General features: G+C 40.5%; 1 protein-coding gene across 3 annotated transcripts in view; it reads left to right on the top strand.

Annotated features, from left to right (window-relative positions):
* Positions 1-4,321: 4,321 nt before the first annotated feature.
* The window catches only part of LAMP5 (lysosomal associated membrane protein family member 5), a 17,612-nt gene continuing 7,848 nt past the window's right edge, over positions 4,322-14,085 (top strand). For 2 of the 3 annotated variants that reach the window (XR_014174349.1, XR_014174350.1), the window contains exons 1-5: positions 4,324-4,715; positions 5,080-5,252; positions 6,039-6,170; positions 7,076-7,181; positions 10,620-10,808. Coding sequence is in view for 1 of the 3 variants with exons in the window: in XM_081941183.1 (XP_081797309.1) it covers positions 4,649-4,715; positions 5,080-5,252; positions 6,039-6,170; positions 7,076-7,181; positions 10,620-10,808 (667 nt within the window). In the remaining 2 variants the exon portion in view is untranslated. Of the gene's footprint in view, positions 4,716-5,079; positions 5,253-6,038; positions 6,171-7,075; positions 7,182-10,619; positions 10,809-14,085 lie in introns of all 3 variants that reach the window. The other variant, XM_081941183.1, reaches the window with a different exon arrangement.

The raw sequence follows: 14,085 nt of genomic DNA, 5'->3' as shown, positions 1-14,085 counted from the left end.
GATGTCAGGCCTGCTGTTATATTCCTTTTTAGGATCTTTGGCCTGCCACACTCTCTCTTATTTCATTATGCTCTTTCATTAGTGTAGTAATTGGGATGGGGAATAGAAAGGAGTAGAATTGTGGAATATGTTGTTGTCATTCTTTTCTAGCAGCCCAAAGTCATCTTTTGTCTCCGCATCTCTGCATCTGACTGGAACTAGATGGGTGGAAATGCCAGCATGGGCGAAGAAGATTGGACTATGTGATGGATTTATGGGTGTCAGGATAAGATCACGAATTTTCAACTGGGTGGAATCCCAGGAAGCTTTTAGAATTGGGATTCCACAGATCTGCCAACATGTCTGTCTTATTAAATTGGAACTTTGATGAAAGTTATGTTTTGAGCTCTTAATTTAATTCTGCATGATAATTGGAACTCTGACATTAGAGGTATTTTTAAACTTGATTTTTCAAACATACTATATTTGGTATGAGAAAAGCAGGAAGCCTTCTTTCATTCTTCTTTAATTTATTACTTTCCATGTAGTTTTGCTCCATAGAGAGATTTGAGATAGACTGAATCATAGGTGTATTATTGTGCTTGAGATTGGACTATGGCACCCATTACACCATCTGAAATCATATTCTTTTGGTCAAATCCTCTTTACATTGGAGGAGAGAAAAATGTATCTCTTGAAGACTCAGTGACGGGGTTTAAAAGAAACAGGGCAATATTTCTTGGGTGCCCAAAGCAATCTGAATGCTCATTAGTGAACATAATTTTAAATTTAAATTTTTGAAGAAAATAGGGCAGCTTTGCTTGTTCTTTTCCCTGTCATTCCTTTCTTCCCTTCAAAGAAAGGAATTGGAGGAGTCACCAAATTCCAACAAGGGACTGAAATCACTAAAGGGTTATGATATAATAATGGTTGTCATTCACAACAATAGGGTATGAAAGTACTGGCGCTCAGATGTGCTTCTCCATGGTTAATTTCCTTCTGTCCCATTTGCAGTACAAATTGGCACAGCTTGGAACATCTCTGTCCAGTTCCCCATTTCAAAGCATCCTGACTTTAATAATTAAGAGGCCCTGATTTGGCCACCACCGTTTCAAATAGGAACAATGGTAACATTTATTTACAGCCATTGACCAGTCACCAGTAATATACTGTATACAAATACAAGAAAAAGTGACAATATTGTAAGGAAATTTCTGGTTGCTTAATAAGTTTTCCTGATTTGTATTTTTTTTCTTTAAAATGTTAAAGCTATTTATTTCTAGAGAACTTACCAACAAAGTGGGAAATCACATTTTAAACAAAATCCAACCCTAGATTTAGTTCCATGTCATTTACAAAACTCTGCAATCCAGATGTTTAAGCAGTCTCCCAAATGGAATTCACGGAGTCAGAATACTCATTTAAAGAGAAAAAGAAACAAAGTGTTTGGACATATCAATCCCTTTGCAGTCATGAAAACATTCCTTTGTTACTTGCCTTCTTGATTTTAACCAGAGATGGATTTAAGAAATAGCTACAAGATCAATAAAAGTTCCAAAACAAAATTACTATGTGACATAATCAAAAAAATAAAAAAAAAACAGTCCACTGCAGTATTTCACCATATCATATGGATTAATGTGGCATTTAAAGTACTAAACTACTAACAATAACCTGCCAATGTATTTTACGAAAAATGAATAGCCGTGCAATATGCACAAAATGATAACTGTAATTTGATCTTATAAAAATATGAAATATAGTTGGTCAAATAACTGTTAAAATTAGGATCTTGGACACTTCAGTTTTTGTTTTTGAAAATTGAATTTGCTATAGTTCAACCATGTGTCAATGTTTTTATAAGACTTTAAAGAGCATATTAAATATGCTAGTATATATCTTTGCAAACATTTTTGATGCATTTCTGTTAAATTATTCATTTTAAGTGCTGGAAAATCTTTCAAATAGGACTATTAGGGGGAAGAATATCTATTCCAAGATTGAATGAATGGAAAAATGGAAATGAAGAAAAAGCATGTGCCCTAGACATGTGTACCATATCAGATAACTCCTTTTACTGTTTTTTCTTAAAAAATCATTTGGAATACCTGAATTCAAGATAGGGGGATTATGTTCTTGGATACAAAGTATCATAAGTTGATGATTATATCCCCAGGATGATTAACTGATTATTAGTCTTTCTCATTTATTGTGACACTAACTAATTCTAACCCATTATACATTTAGGATCAACGAACTTCAATGAACTGGATTGTTTTCCTGCAGCTCTGGTTGCAGCGGATTTTAGCTCCCTAATGTCTGCTGCAGAAGCACTCAGTGGTGAAACATGGTGGATGGGTAGAGGGAAGTCTGGGTCTCTGGTTGTTGTTGTTGTTGTTGTTGTTGTTGTTGTTGTTTTTTACAAAATATAATCTTATTTTTAAAAGTCTTCAGTCTTATTTTGGATTTTCACTCCATGCTAAATTTGATATTTATGAAGTGCTTGATTTGATGCCCTGATATAATTTTAGGCCTTACAGCAATTGCTTTCTTCCAGTGGTGAATGCACAAACAGAGCAAAGAACAATTTATTACACTCCAAAATTAAATATAACATTTTATATTTCCCAGTGCAATCCTAGCCATAAAAATGAATTCTACTGAGTTTAATGGCATTTCCTTCCAGGTAGAAACTCAGCATTACTACTTACCTATGTACTGTGTGTTTGGTTAATTGGGATGCTCCCTAGGCACATATGCATAGAAGTGGAACTACATTTCAAATGCAATGTGCCTTTTTAAAATTCAAGGAAGTGCCCGACTTGGAGCAGAAAAAAATATTGGGAGACCAAATTACATATCTCTAATATATATGCTTTTGACAAGTGGATATATTGCAAATTTAAGAGAATTGAAAAATATTAACAGTTAAATTTGATACTGAGTTTGCCCAAAATATTTGTTAGTAGTGATGACTAGACTAAGGCTTCAATTCTATGGGCATGAATGCATAGATTTATACCCACAGGAGGCTGGGATATGAGTCGATTTAGGGAGTGTTCATTGTGGGAAGGAGAAGCCACACTACTGAGCAAGGCTATCTATCATGGCTTACTCTGCTTCCCTGTGTGATGATTTGCTTCCACAATCACATTAGCTTCCATCAGAAAAATCTATGGAGGCAAATCTCAAAAGGAGTGATCATACTAGTGCAGCAGCTTCTCTAAGTGCAAAGGCTGGCCTGGTGATGATTTTATTGTATTAATCATATTTATAATTGTCTTCCTACTAAGGACTGCATGGTGATTTGCATTACATCACCCATCATGGTACTCTACAACTGTAGAGTAAGAACGATTGTGACTGTGACTGGCTCAAAGGCTCAGTGAGCAGCATGGTTAATTGGAAAGTTGGACCTGGGATTGCTGGGTTCTAATTTAAACGCCAGTCATGAGGTAGCTATGTGTATGCATGTTCTTTTTATAATAGATCAGAAATGTATCATCACTGCAAGCATATAAGCTGTCCTCTGGCAATAAGCCTTATTGAGCTCATATTCATATACTGCAGGTAAATTCAGAGCCAATCTGACACTTTAAGAGAATGAATGAATAGATCCCAAAACATTATGGTATGTCTTTGGAGCAATATTTAAAGATTACAGACTCCATTTAAATCAATCACTTGCATTGTCTTTTGAGTTTACCTCCTTTATTTCTCTCTAAGCTAAGTATATCTATCTGGCTAAGTGGCGTGTATAAGAAAGAGAGCGAGATTTGGAAGGGCACCATATCCCATTTGGTTTCAGATCAGTGAGCATCTTTCCCCCCTCTACACATTATTTCCCTTTGTGTGTATCTTTGCTGATCTTTCAGTTTCTTCCTGTCTCACTAATATAAATTTTCTGCATTACTGGAGAATTTCATAAGCACGTTATAAGGTTATGTTTAAGGTGCACAACCTCAAAATCTGGCTAAAGAACTAACCCGCTAACATCTGCAAGCAGCATCCTCTCTCTCTCTCTCTCTCTCTCTCTCTCTCTCTCTCTCTCTCTCTCTCTCTCTCTCTCTGTGTGTGTGTGTGTGTGTGTGTAGGAAGAGGGGAACTATCTTAAACAGGATCAGGAAAGAGTATTTTGAACTTCTCAATCTTGTGAAGTTAATAAAAGAGGCGTCGTCTGGAAGAAGGATGGAGGGAGAAGGAATGCGTAGTTGGATTTCTTCAAGACAATTGGAGCTGCCTGGTGAAGACAATGATCTGGGGGAGTGGAATGGGCAAGGGAAGCAAAGACACAACACTGGCAGAGATTTTAATCCGAAGCAGGTGCTTTACCAGCCAACTCTGGCAGTGGCCTTTTGAAGTTCCACTTTTTGTTGAGCGAGTTGCGGCAAGTCACGAGCTGTGGGACGGTAGCCTGGACAACTCTCTCTCCCCGGAACCAGCTGGGGAACGTTTAAGGACCACGGAGTTGTTCAGTACCTCGGACAACTCCCGCCGGCCTACCACGTACACCCCGCCTCCCCGCCACTTACTCGGAGCTCGGAAAACTAACCGAGGCGCATTCGCCTCCGCGCAGAGACGCTGCAGTAGCGGGAGCGGGCGAGGGGAAGCCCATTCACACGGCTTCCCGTCTCTTTGCCTTCTTCCTTGCGGGCTCGGCTTGGGAAGCATGGAGCGGAGAAGGTGCGAAACCTCGGGAGCTATCCCGCGACTGCAGGGACTGCTTTTGCTTTTCCGTGAGTACATGCTTTCCCGCCTTTAGCAGGGACTTGCCTCTCATCGCCCCGACCCCGAAAATGTTCCGCCTATTCGCCTTTTTTCAGCTCGATTTGGGGAAAGGGGAGAGGAAAATAGGCAGAAAAGATCGCTTGTGTGTCCTGGGTGTAAGAAAAATAGATGTGACTAATAGCTCCCCCCCCCCCCCCTAGTCCCCATCGCCCCGGGAAAGGTAGATCGCTGGAGTTCTCTGGTGAAATTGTAACTGATTTAACTTCATGCCCAGAGCAGGCAGAAGCTGCAGGTAGAGAGAAATCCCCTCCTTTCGGCAACCTAAATCTGAATCCCCTCGTTTCTCTTTCCCTATTTTTTTTCTCCCAACAGATGCACTCGCTGGTGGGCTGGCAGAACAAGAAGCGGAAAACCTTTCGGGCTTATCTCCAAATCCCGAAAAGGCTATTTTTGTAGTTCGGGAAAACGGAACAACCTGCCTCATGGCGGAATTCGCGGCGAAATTAGTCGTCCCCTACGAGATTTGGGCCAGCAATTTTGTTGATGTGAGATTCTCTTCTTTTCATTTGAATATCATCTATTAAAAACGGGAGAAGGATGCATTTCAATATGTGGGGGGTATCTGTGGCTTAGGCTTGAGTGTGTATGTGTGTGTGTGTGTGTGTGTGTGTGTGTGTGTGTGTGTGTGGTGTACGCGCGCGCAGGGGGAGAGACAGAGAATCTTAAAATCGCAGCTTTTAAAAAAGCGGCATGTTGCTAAGGCAATGCAACTTCGCTTTCTCTCCCTCCCCGTCACTCACACGGGGGGGGGGGGAACTGCAGCTAAAGCATCGCCAACCCTCCACCCCCCTACATATAGTTTGCAAAGAGTTGTCTATCCTGCCTCCGCTCCTGGTCTCCTTTCGCTGCAGAAAAGACTTTTTTTAAAAAATCGTGGAAAGTGCACAAAGTTTACTTCAATCTTTTCTTCTTTTTCATACCACGGGGGGGAGGGGGAGGGGAAGAGAATGACACTATATAATTACTCATCTCGAGTCCCTGGGGAGAGGAGGTGCGGGGAGGATGGGGGAGCGTTGGTCTATTATGGGTAATTATTATTACATCTCGGGCGGTACAGTAAATAAGGTTACGTTTCACAACCCATTGTGGGGAGATGAAGCTAGCCATATTTATGTTCTTATGATCTATTATATTGGGCAGCGGGAGATGGAGGTGTGAGGATGGGGAACCTCACTTCTTTTTCCCAATGCTCTTTGTGGAAGTGTTTTTTTTTGGGGGGGGGGGGTTCGGGACCTAACGCGTCCTTGTGTCGTGTCGTGTCGTGCCTTCAGATGATCACCGAGCAAGCCTACATCCCGCTTTCCCGCGGAGCCGAGGAGCGAGGCAAATGCAGCAGCAACGAATCCGAGCTCCACATTTCCTGGCTCAACAGAGCTTACACCCTCAGCCTTTATTTTGTCAAGGTATCGGTGGGAAGACCGCCCAAGGTCCGCCTCGAAGGAGAGGCCCGGCAAGGAGGGGAAAAAATGCCGGGGAAGTGGATGGGGGGGGGGGGGACAGAATCACCTCGCAGGACCCGAGAAAAAACCGAAGTGAAGGAATCAGCCTGAGGTTGGAAAGGGGGGGGGGAATCGGTAGTGTGAGGGGGTGAGAAATAAAATGAAGAGACCCACCTCAACGCTAGTTTGACGTAGCTATTATTTGACAACACGGAGAGTTAGGAAACTTATCATCATCATCATCATCATCATCATCATCATCATTATTATTATTATTATTATTATTATTATTATTATTATTATTATTTATATACTTTATTCATTAAACATGCAACTCAGCCAACTGAACATTCAAAAATGCATCACAAATACAATTGACTGGTGCTAATGGTTGATACGGTTTGCTGCCAGCGTCCTAGGTATCAACCAAGTACCTTCTTAAAATATATGATGATGATGATGATGATGATGATTGATGATAATCTTTGGTGAGATTCACAGCCTTTGGGGCTGGTTGCTAGCCCAACAGCTCGAGTCCTAACCAAGGACCTAGGAATTGCTAAGGTAACGTCGGAGGACGTAAGTTGTTCCAAGTAGGGTGTTTTTTTGTAGAGTCAGAATGTTCAAGCCAGGTAAATTTATTATCATTATCATTAGACCGTGCGCCGTCGCCAAAGGGCGCCGAAGAAGTATCAAGTCAACCTCCTTCCTTCTGTCCCGTGGAATCTCCCTGGAGGGCGGCCGAGCGCAGAAAGCTGCGAGAGGGAGGCGGGCAAATAAATGTCCGCTTGGCCGGGCCGGGCGGGCTGGCGGCGAATCCTCCTTTGCCCTCCCTGGACTTTGGGTCTTTTCTTTGCCCCTCTCGACAGGAGACGCGTAACAAAAGCTCTGGCCCCGAGGCCTGGTGGAAAATGAGCAAAGTCCAGTTCGTTTACGATAGCAGCGAGAGCACCTACTTCAAAGGCGCCGTGAACAGTAAGTGCGGCGCGGCCAAAGCCCTCAGGCCTGAGGGTCTGGGCGGCGGCTGGGGGAGTGGGGGAGAGAAGGATAAGAGGCAGTTGGTGGTAGGGGTGGCCGGTTAGAAAAGACTGGCGCTCTCGTTCCGACCCGAGGGCCGCGGATAGGTGAAGCAGAAGACGGCCAAAGTGGAGAGAGCGAGAGCGAAAGAGCCGCCCAGGCCGTGCAGTTCACGAGCGACTTCGGAACTCATTGTTTGCAAACCTCGAAGTCTCTGCAAGCGCTGCTGCTGCGGCGGGAGGGAGCCTGAATCATTTCCAGCCGGTCCCCCTCACCGTTTACCCCTCCAAACGCGTCTGCTCAGGCCTGAAGCCGCTGCCGCCTCCCCTCCCCGGCCCGCAGTGCGGATAAAGCGGGCGCCCACGTTTCCCCGACGGCTCCTCCTCCTTCACCCCAGATCCCCCTTCTCTATCAGGATCAGCCTGCTGGGGCCTGGATTCTCGGCTGAGCTGGCGGGGCAACGATCCCGCCTGAACCGGGGTCCGGCTTGGCCTTTTGGGCTTTTCGAAAGCCGCTGGCTTTAAGAATCTGCGGTTGGCCTTGAGATTTTCCAAGAGCTTTTCCAAAAAGAAGGGCATCTTTGCTGTCAACCAACCATACTATACGGCCCCCAGGCCAGGGTTTGGAACAAACTGATGCCTGGCCCGACCATCAGCCTGGATGCCGAGCAAAACAAGCTCCCATACTATCGGTAGTAAGTCCTGCTTAGGTTAAAATGAAGCTGATGGGAGTTATAGTTCATATAAAAACAGTGTTACTGTAGGCTTCGATGCCCGGGCATTGCCCTTTTGACATATTAAGATGGAAGCAAACAAATCAATATAAAATATTAGAGAGCCCCTTTTCTATTGAAGAAAACCTCCAGAATTGTAAAAGAATAAAATCACTCCATTCTTAGGAGGAAAATAGGACTGTACTTTTTTCATTTCTAATCATTATGAAGCAAATAAATCAGAATTAAAACAAAACCTTTAAAAAAATCCCTGGGCAAGGTTTATTTAGCTAAAGTTAAAAAAAAAAACCTCTTCCCCCAATTGATATAACAGTTATTCTGCTTGTTAGGAGATAGCATCTGTAAATCATTTCTGATTATTATACTGTAAACCCATTTGTAATGAAGGAAGCATTCTGTACTGTAATCTTGGGCCCAGCACTTTTTAATGCAGTGTTGGGTTTGGACAGTTATAGAGGGAGTTTCATGTAATTCCCTGAAGGGCAATTAGAATAACTTGATTTTATTTCATGGTTGCCTTTACTTGGATTTTGGAGTTGGTAATCCTCTTTTTTTGGGAGGGGGGAATTTGAAAATTCAAGTAATCTAACATAGAGAATGGTTAGTAGATGCTGCACATCTCAAATATAATTACCGTGCTCTAAAATATGACCGCTTTCTATTTATTTGGGTGGCTTCTATTAATGGTCAGTGTTACCATTGCATTTCTTTGTGTTCCTTTCTTATGGGCTTCCTCTTGGTGTTTCTGTTTGTCACTGGGCACTCCTGCACTGCAGAATGTTCTAGGGTATGTCCTGCCCCCCCTCTCCGACCATTGCTGCATTGAAGCATGCCCAAGGCATACCCATCTGTATTTTATCTGTTCCTGAGTAATTTGAATCATTACATCTTTGCCTATTTCTAAGTATTAATTAGGAAGAAAAGTCTATTTTAAATTAAAAATAATGTATACAAAATGCTATGGTATCTTTTCCATGTGGCTTGAAATACATCATCTCTTTCACATATAACACAGTAGTTTTGGTCATTATATGTGAATGTATAGCTTAGCCAGACTGGATATGCTACAGAAATCAGGATCTTTTTAAGCTCTTCAGTGTAATTCTTTACATTTGTATTCCAAAATAAATCCTGTTGAATGGATTGTTAGATGAGTTGTTGTACATGTGCAGTCCATTTTAACAAAAACAGGATATTTTGTTTTACTCTTTCTGATTCTCACTTTATTTATTAAGATTTTCACATTTCTTTTCATCATGCGGGTTGTTTATATTTTGAAAATTCACACAAAAACATACACACACACACACCATTTTCAGTCTTAAATGTTTGCAGTATGCTTATTTATCGGTCCATTTTTTCCTATACTTTGGAAAGTTGATATTTTTTTGTGTGAGAGGGTTGTGGACAATACAGACCTTCATGAATGTTTCCCCTTCTGATGAATCATTCTACAATTCCATTCATCCCCACAAGCATATACGTCTGACGAGTTGTGAGTAGCGATCTGCAATGTCCAGAGGTCATTCCAATAGGATTTGTCATTTGGGCTTTTTAAGGCCCAATTCTGCCCCATCAGCAGTACTTTGCGTCATCCAGGCACTCAGGACCCATTTGTGATGCGGCTCTGAAGGGGTTACATGTGACTCTACATGACTGGTGGAGTGTGATTCCCTGGGAATGTTATCTGCAAAAGGGTGGTGTGGTTTTTTTTCAAGCTGGATCTGGTCATAGAAAGCTAATAATAGCACTGCTGGTAATGCTGAATTTCTAGTTAGGATTTGCTATTCCTTGTGGGATCATCATAGCTGCTGCCATCAGCATAAGCCATTAGGTGTTGAACTGTGAGCATCATTTTAGGATCCTAATGGGAAATAAAGCATCTTTTGCTTGTGCATTTAATGATTTTCATCGCATTGTGCTATGTAGTTTTGAATACAAGGACTGGAGGAATGTTACGAAAACAGAAATTAAGGTTTTATGCTTATAATCATGTACAACAGAAATGAATGTTTCCTGACATGTATGAGAGAACATATGTCTGTTCATCTGCATATTGTTCAGCTCTCTCTTGCTGTCCAGTTCCTTCCAATATCTGTCTATTAGAATTTCAGCCTAATTTGTAAGAGCACATATTAAAATCTCTAAATATACTAGAGAAACTATTTTTCTTTCCTGCAAACACAGGCGACTAGGCAAATTCTTAATGTCAATATCTGATTTGTAAAAATAGACTTTTCATATTAACTAAGTATATATATATATATATATATATATATATATATATATATATATATATATATATATATATATATATATATATATAAAAGAATACACAAAATGAAAAGACAAAAGTGAAAAAAGACTAAAAGGGGAAAAAAAAGTCTAAAAACATACAAACGTACAAAGTGCATATTGACAGACAGTGTTGCTATTCATTGTCGACATTTTTCGGTCCCTTAACAAACGAAAATGATTTTTTGATCAATTTGTTCTTTAGACATTCTTTTTAATGTTGATGCTATTAAAACCTCACAGATGTGGAGAAGATATTTATAAAATATATTAAGTGCAGTTGGTCATGGAATGCTGAATTAAATAGTCATTGGTCTAGAAATTTTTTTTACAATAGTCATGTAATAACAATATTTTCCTCTTGACAGCGGGGAAACACACAGTCACAACACGTCACCTCTCTGCTTTAGTCACCCCAGCTGGGAAGTCTTATGAATGTCAAGCTCAGCAGACAATCACCTTAAGCTCCGGTGACCACCAAAAATCGGTTGTTCTCTTGCTGTCAGAAGTCCGCCTCCAGCCCTTTGACATCAGCTCTGATTTTGTTTTCAATGAAGGTAAGGGACCTCTGGATGCTGGGCAACTTAAAAATGCAATTTGGAAAGTCAATGGAGACTCTCTTGACTGAGGAAGGAAGCAGTTTTTGTGGAAGTTTGGGGTGGATAAAGAGCAGAATTTCATATCGTAGATGAAGACTTTCTTCAATGGGGAAGCCTCCTTCCTTTAATTTAAAAAATAAATGGTGTGTCTAGTGCACTCACTGGGAAATTTTAACGTAAGATTAGTGATGTCAGCAAGGCTTTGCCTTGAGAGAAAGCATGGGGCAGAGGTTTGCAGCAGTTATAGGGAGGAGGGAAATGTGAGCGACATGAGCAAACCCAAGGAAATATGGCACCGAATGAAGAGTAAATGATCTCCAATGGCATTTCACAATGCCTTCTTTCAAGGTTTGCTTTTTGGGGCGTTTTGCTTACTGGAGATTTTATTTCTCAGTAGGTATAGATTCATCACTATTCTGGCAAAATGTTTATGATCCTAAAGTGAAAATTTCCCTTGTCTTTTTTATATAATGCATACTCTATATTCTTCTGGCTCAAGGATGTTTTGGGAAATCATAGATAATTTATTAAATGTTTGTCGTGTGTGGGTGTAACAGTGCATGGATGTTATAATCCGGTGTGCCTAAATAAGGATCTGAAGTTATAAAGAAATCCCTGATAGATTAGGCTAAGTATCCAAATAGTCAAGCAATCCAATCCTGACAGGGCTTTTTTTTTTACTTCCAGTGATAGCTGTCCATAGATACTTTCCTTCTGAATAGGAAGAGCCTGACCCTCTATAAAATAGACATTTTAAGAATAAAGCAGATATTCTCTGTATTTCTTAAGGACAGGGTAGAATCAATGGGGGAGAAATGGTAGGTGAAACCTTAGAATCTCTTCAACAGTGGAATGCTGAAGGAGATGGGGATTTCTATTGACAATTGGAAGTGGCAGGTTTCTTCAGAACTATGATTCTACCATGGCTAATAATAATTAGCCTATCTAATCTTCTGTCAAGGGATCCATAAATTCCTAAGTACTGTATTGTTTACAAAAACATACAGTTTGTATATTGTGAGTCTATTTTGTATGCTTTTTAATAGATAAGCAGAAGCACTTAGTAGGGATTTGCATCTTATGTACTATCCTGGGTTTATGAATCATTAGTATTTGTAAAGTCTAATCAACTTGCTTGGTCGTTCCTCCCTTTTTTCTAATTTCAAGATCATTCATTGGTGAGATTTATGAAATTCCACATGTACAGGAGCTGTCCTGGTGATGTTTAATGTTTGTAATATTCTCTAGTTTGCATTTTGCATTTTTTAATACTAGAGTGCTAAATGCTACATTGTTGATGACACTGAAATTCCCATCGTTGCCCCTTGACCAGCAACAGGAGGGCAAATTAAAATCATTGAGCTAGTTATCACCATGGTAAGGAGGCTAGTAACCATTTTGTAAATAATCTCAGGTTCAGTCTGGCATGCCTTATCAAAGAAAGAAAGAATGAAAGAAAGAAAAGAAAGAAAGAAAGAAAGAAGCATCCTCTCTCTTGCATCAAGAGTGTATGAAGAATAATAAATCTGACTATTTTGATTTGCCAAGATAGCGATTCCTATATGAAAGCACTTGCTGTAATTTCTGTTGTTATGGCAGTTTTTCCACATTCATTTTGCTAATCTGAGTTTGAAGAAGTTAGTTCTTTGGATTAATTGTCTTTAGTATTCATTGTTGCTAGAGAAATCAGAAATTTGGCATAATAATCAACTGTTTGATCCAAGGCCTCAGGTTGGTTATGCTATAATTGTTTTCCCTGATTAATAATTAAAATCCATGTTAATCTCCACCTTAATCCATCTTTTCCCATTGTTCCAGTATGTACACATTTTATATGACAGCTTGATGCTTCTTCATATTATGCTGGCAGATTGCACTACACTTGCATCAATTTATGATAAAGGTTATTAACAGGGAAAAAATGTGATTTTTTTTATGGCTTTCCCCATTTCCTTCCCTTCCCTTCCCTTCCCTTCCCTTCCCTTCCCTTCCCTTCCCTTCCCTTCCCTTCCCCTTCCCCTTCCCCTTTCCTTCAACAGTGGGAATTGCTGTCTACCTTCTGCTCAGTTGTTGCTCTCATTTTGAATTCTTGACATTAGTTGAGTTCAATCGTGGTTTCATATAATGAACTTTATGTAGTTCTCAGTCTGTAAAATAGAGACATATGCAACTTTGGCTTGTATAGTGGACTGACTCCTAATTGAAATTTCCACATATGCTTTCATGTCCCCTGGGCAAATTCTCTATTGCTTATTGATCCAACTCAAAAGCATTATCATTATAGTTTTTACTGCAATACAAGAATAGCACCTCAGGATATCTAGCTATTTTAGCTTACCTGTCACATTATTCAGAAAGTGTATCCTTTATAATCCCAGAAATTCAAGAGTGGTGTAGCATGTCTTCCTACATTAAAAAGAATAGTACGAAGAAAAGAGTGAATTTTGGAAAGTTTTGAGGGATATTTAGTGCATTAGCATTCTAATTTGAGTAAAGTATGCATTTTAAGCAGGTAGCTTTTGCAGGCATGGTGCAGGATATTTTTATACCAGAGGTAAAGGACAATATGTTATTTTTCTCTCTTTTTCTGAATTTTCCATCAAGACTGAAAAGGACTATAGCAGTACTTGAAAACAGCTGTCTTCTTTACCGTCAGTTTTTAGCATCTATCCTGCGGCAACTGCCTCACACTGCTTAGTGCTAGGACTGACCCTGAGTTTTGGGCAAAAAGGCCTACTACCTCTAAAGTTTCTTGATTGGTGGACCACAACTGTCCACAAGCACAACTTGGAGAAAAAATGTGTGGTTCTCTTTTATTTAGCAATACAAACAGTGGTGAGTTTGATTGAGTTCCAGGGCTGGATTTATGCATGTGTCTTAATTTTATTTCTCAAAAGGCAAACATTTTAAATGACTCTAGCCATTTACAGCAGGGATGCAGGGGCTCAGTGGCTAAGACACTGAGCGATCAGAAAGATCGCCAGTTTGGCAGTTTGAACCCCTAGTGCCATGTAACAGAGTGAGCTCCCGTTACTTGTCCTAGCTTCTTCAAACCTAAAAGCACATAAAAATACAAGTAGAAAAATAGGAACCACTTTGGTGGGAAGGCGTTCCGTGCACCTTTGGCATTTAATCGTGCCGGCCACATGACCATGGAGACATCTTCGGACAGTGCTGGCTCTTCGGCTTTGAAACGGAGATGAGTACCGGCCCCTGGAGTTGTGAACGACTACCT

Source organism: Natrix helvetica, assembly GCF_964273705.1.
Source record: "Natrix helvetica genome assembly, chromosome: 2".
NCBI lineage: Eukaryota > Metazoa > Chordata > Lepidosauria > Squamata > Natricidae > Natrix > Natrix helvetica.
The sequence above is the reverse complement of the archived record's forward strand: the minus strand, read 5'-3'. Positions and strand labels throughout refer to the sequence as shown.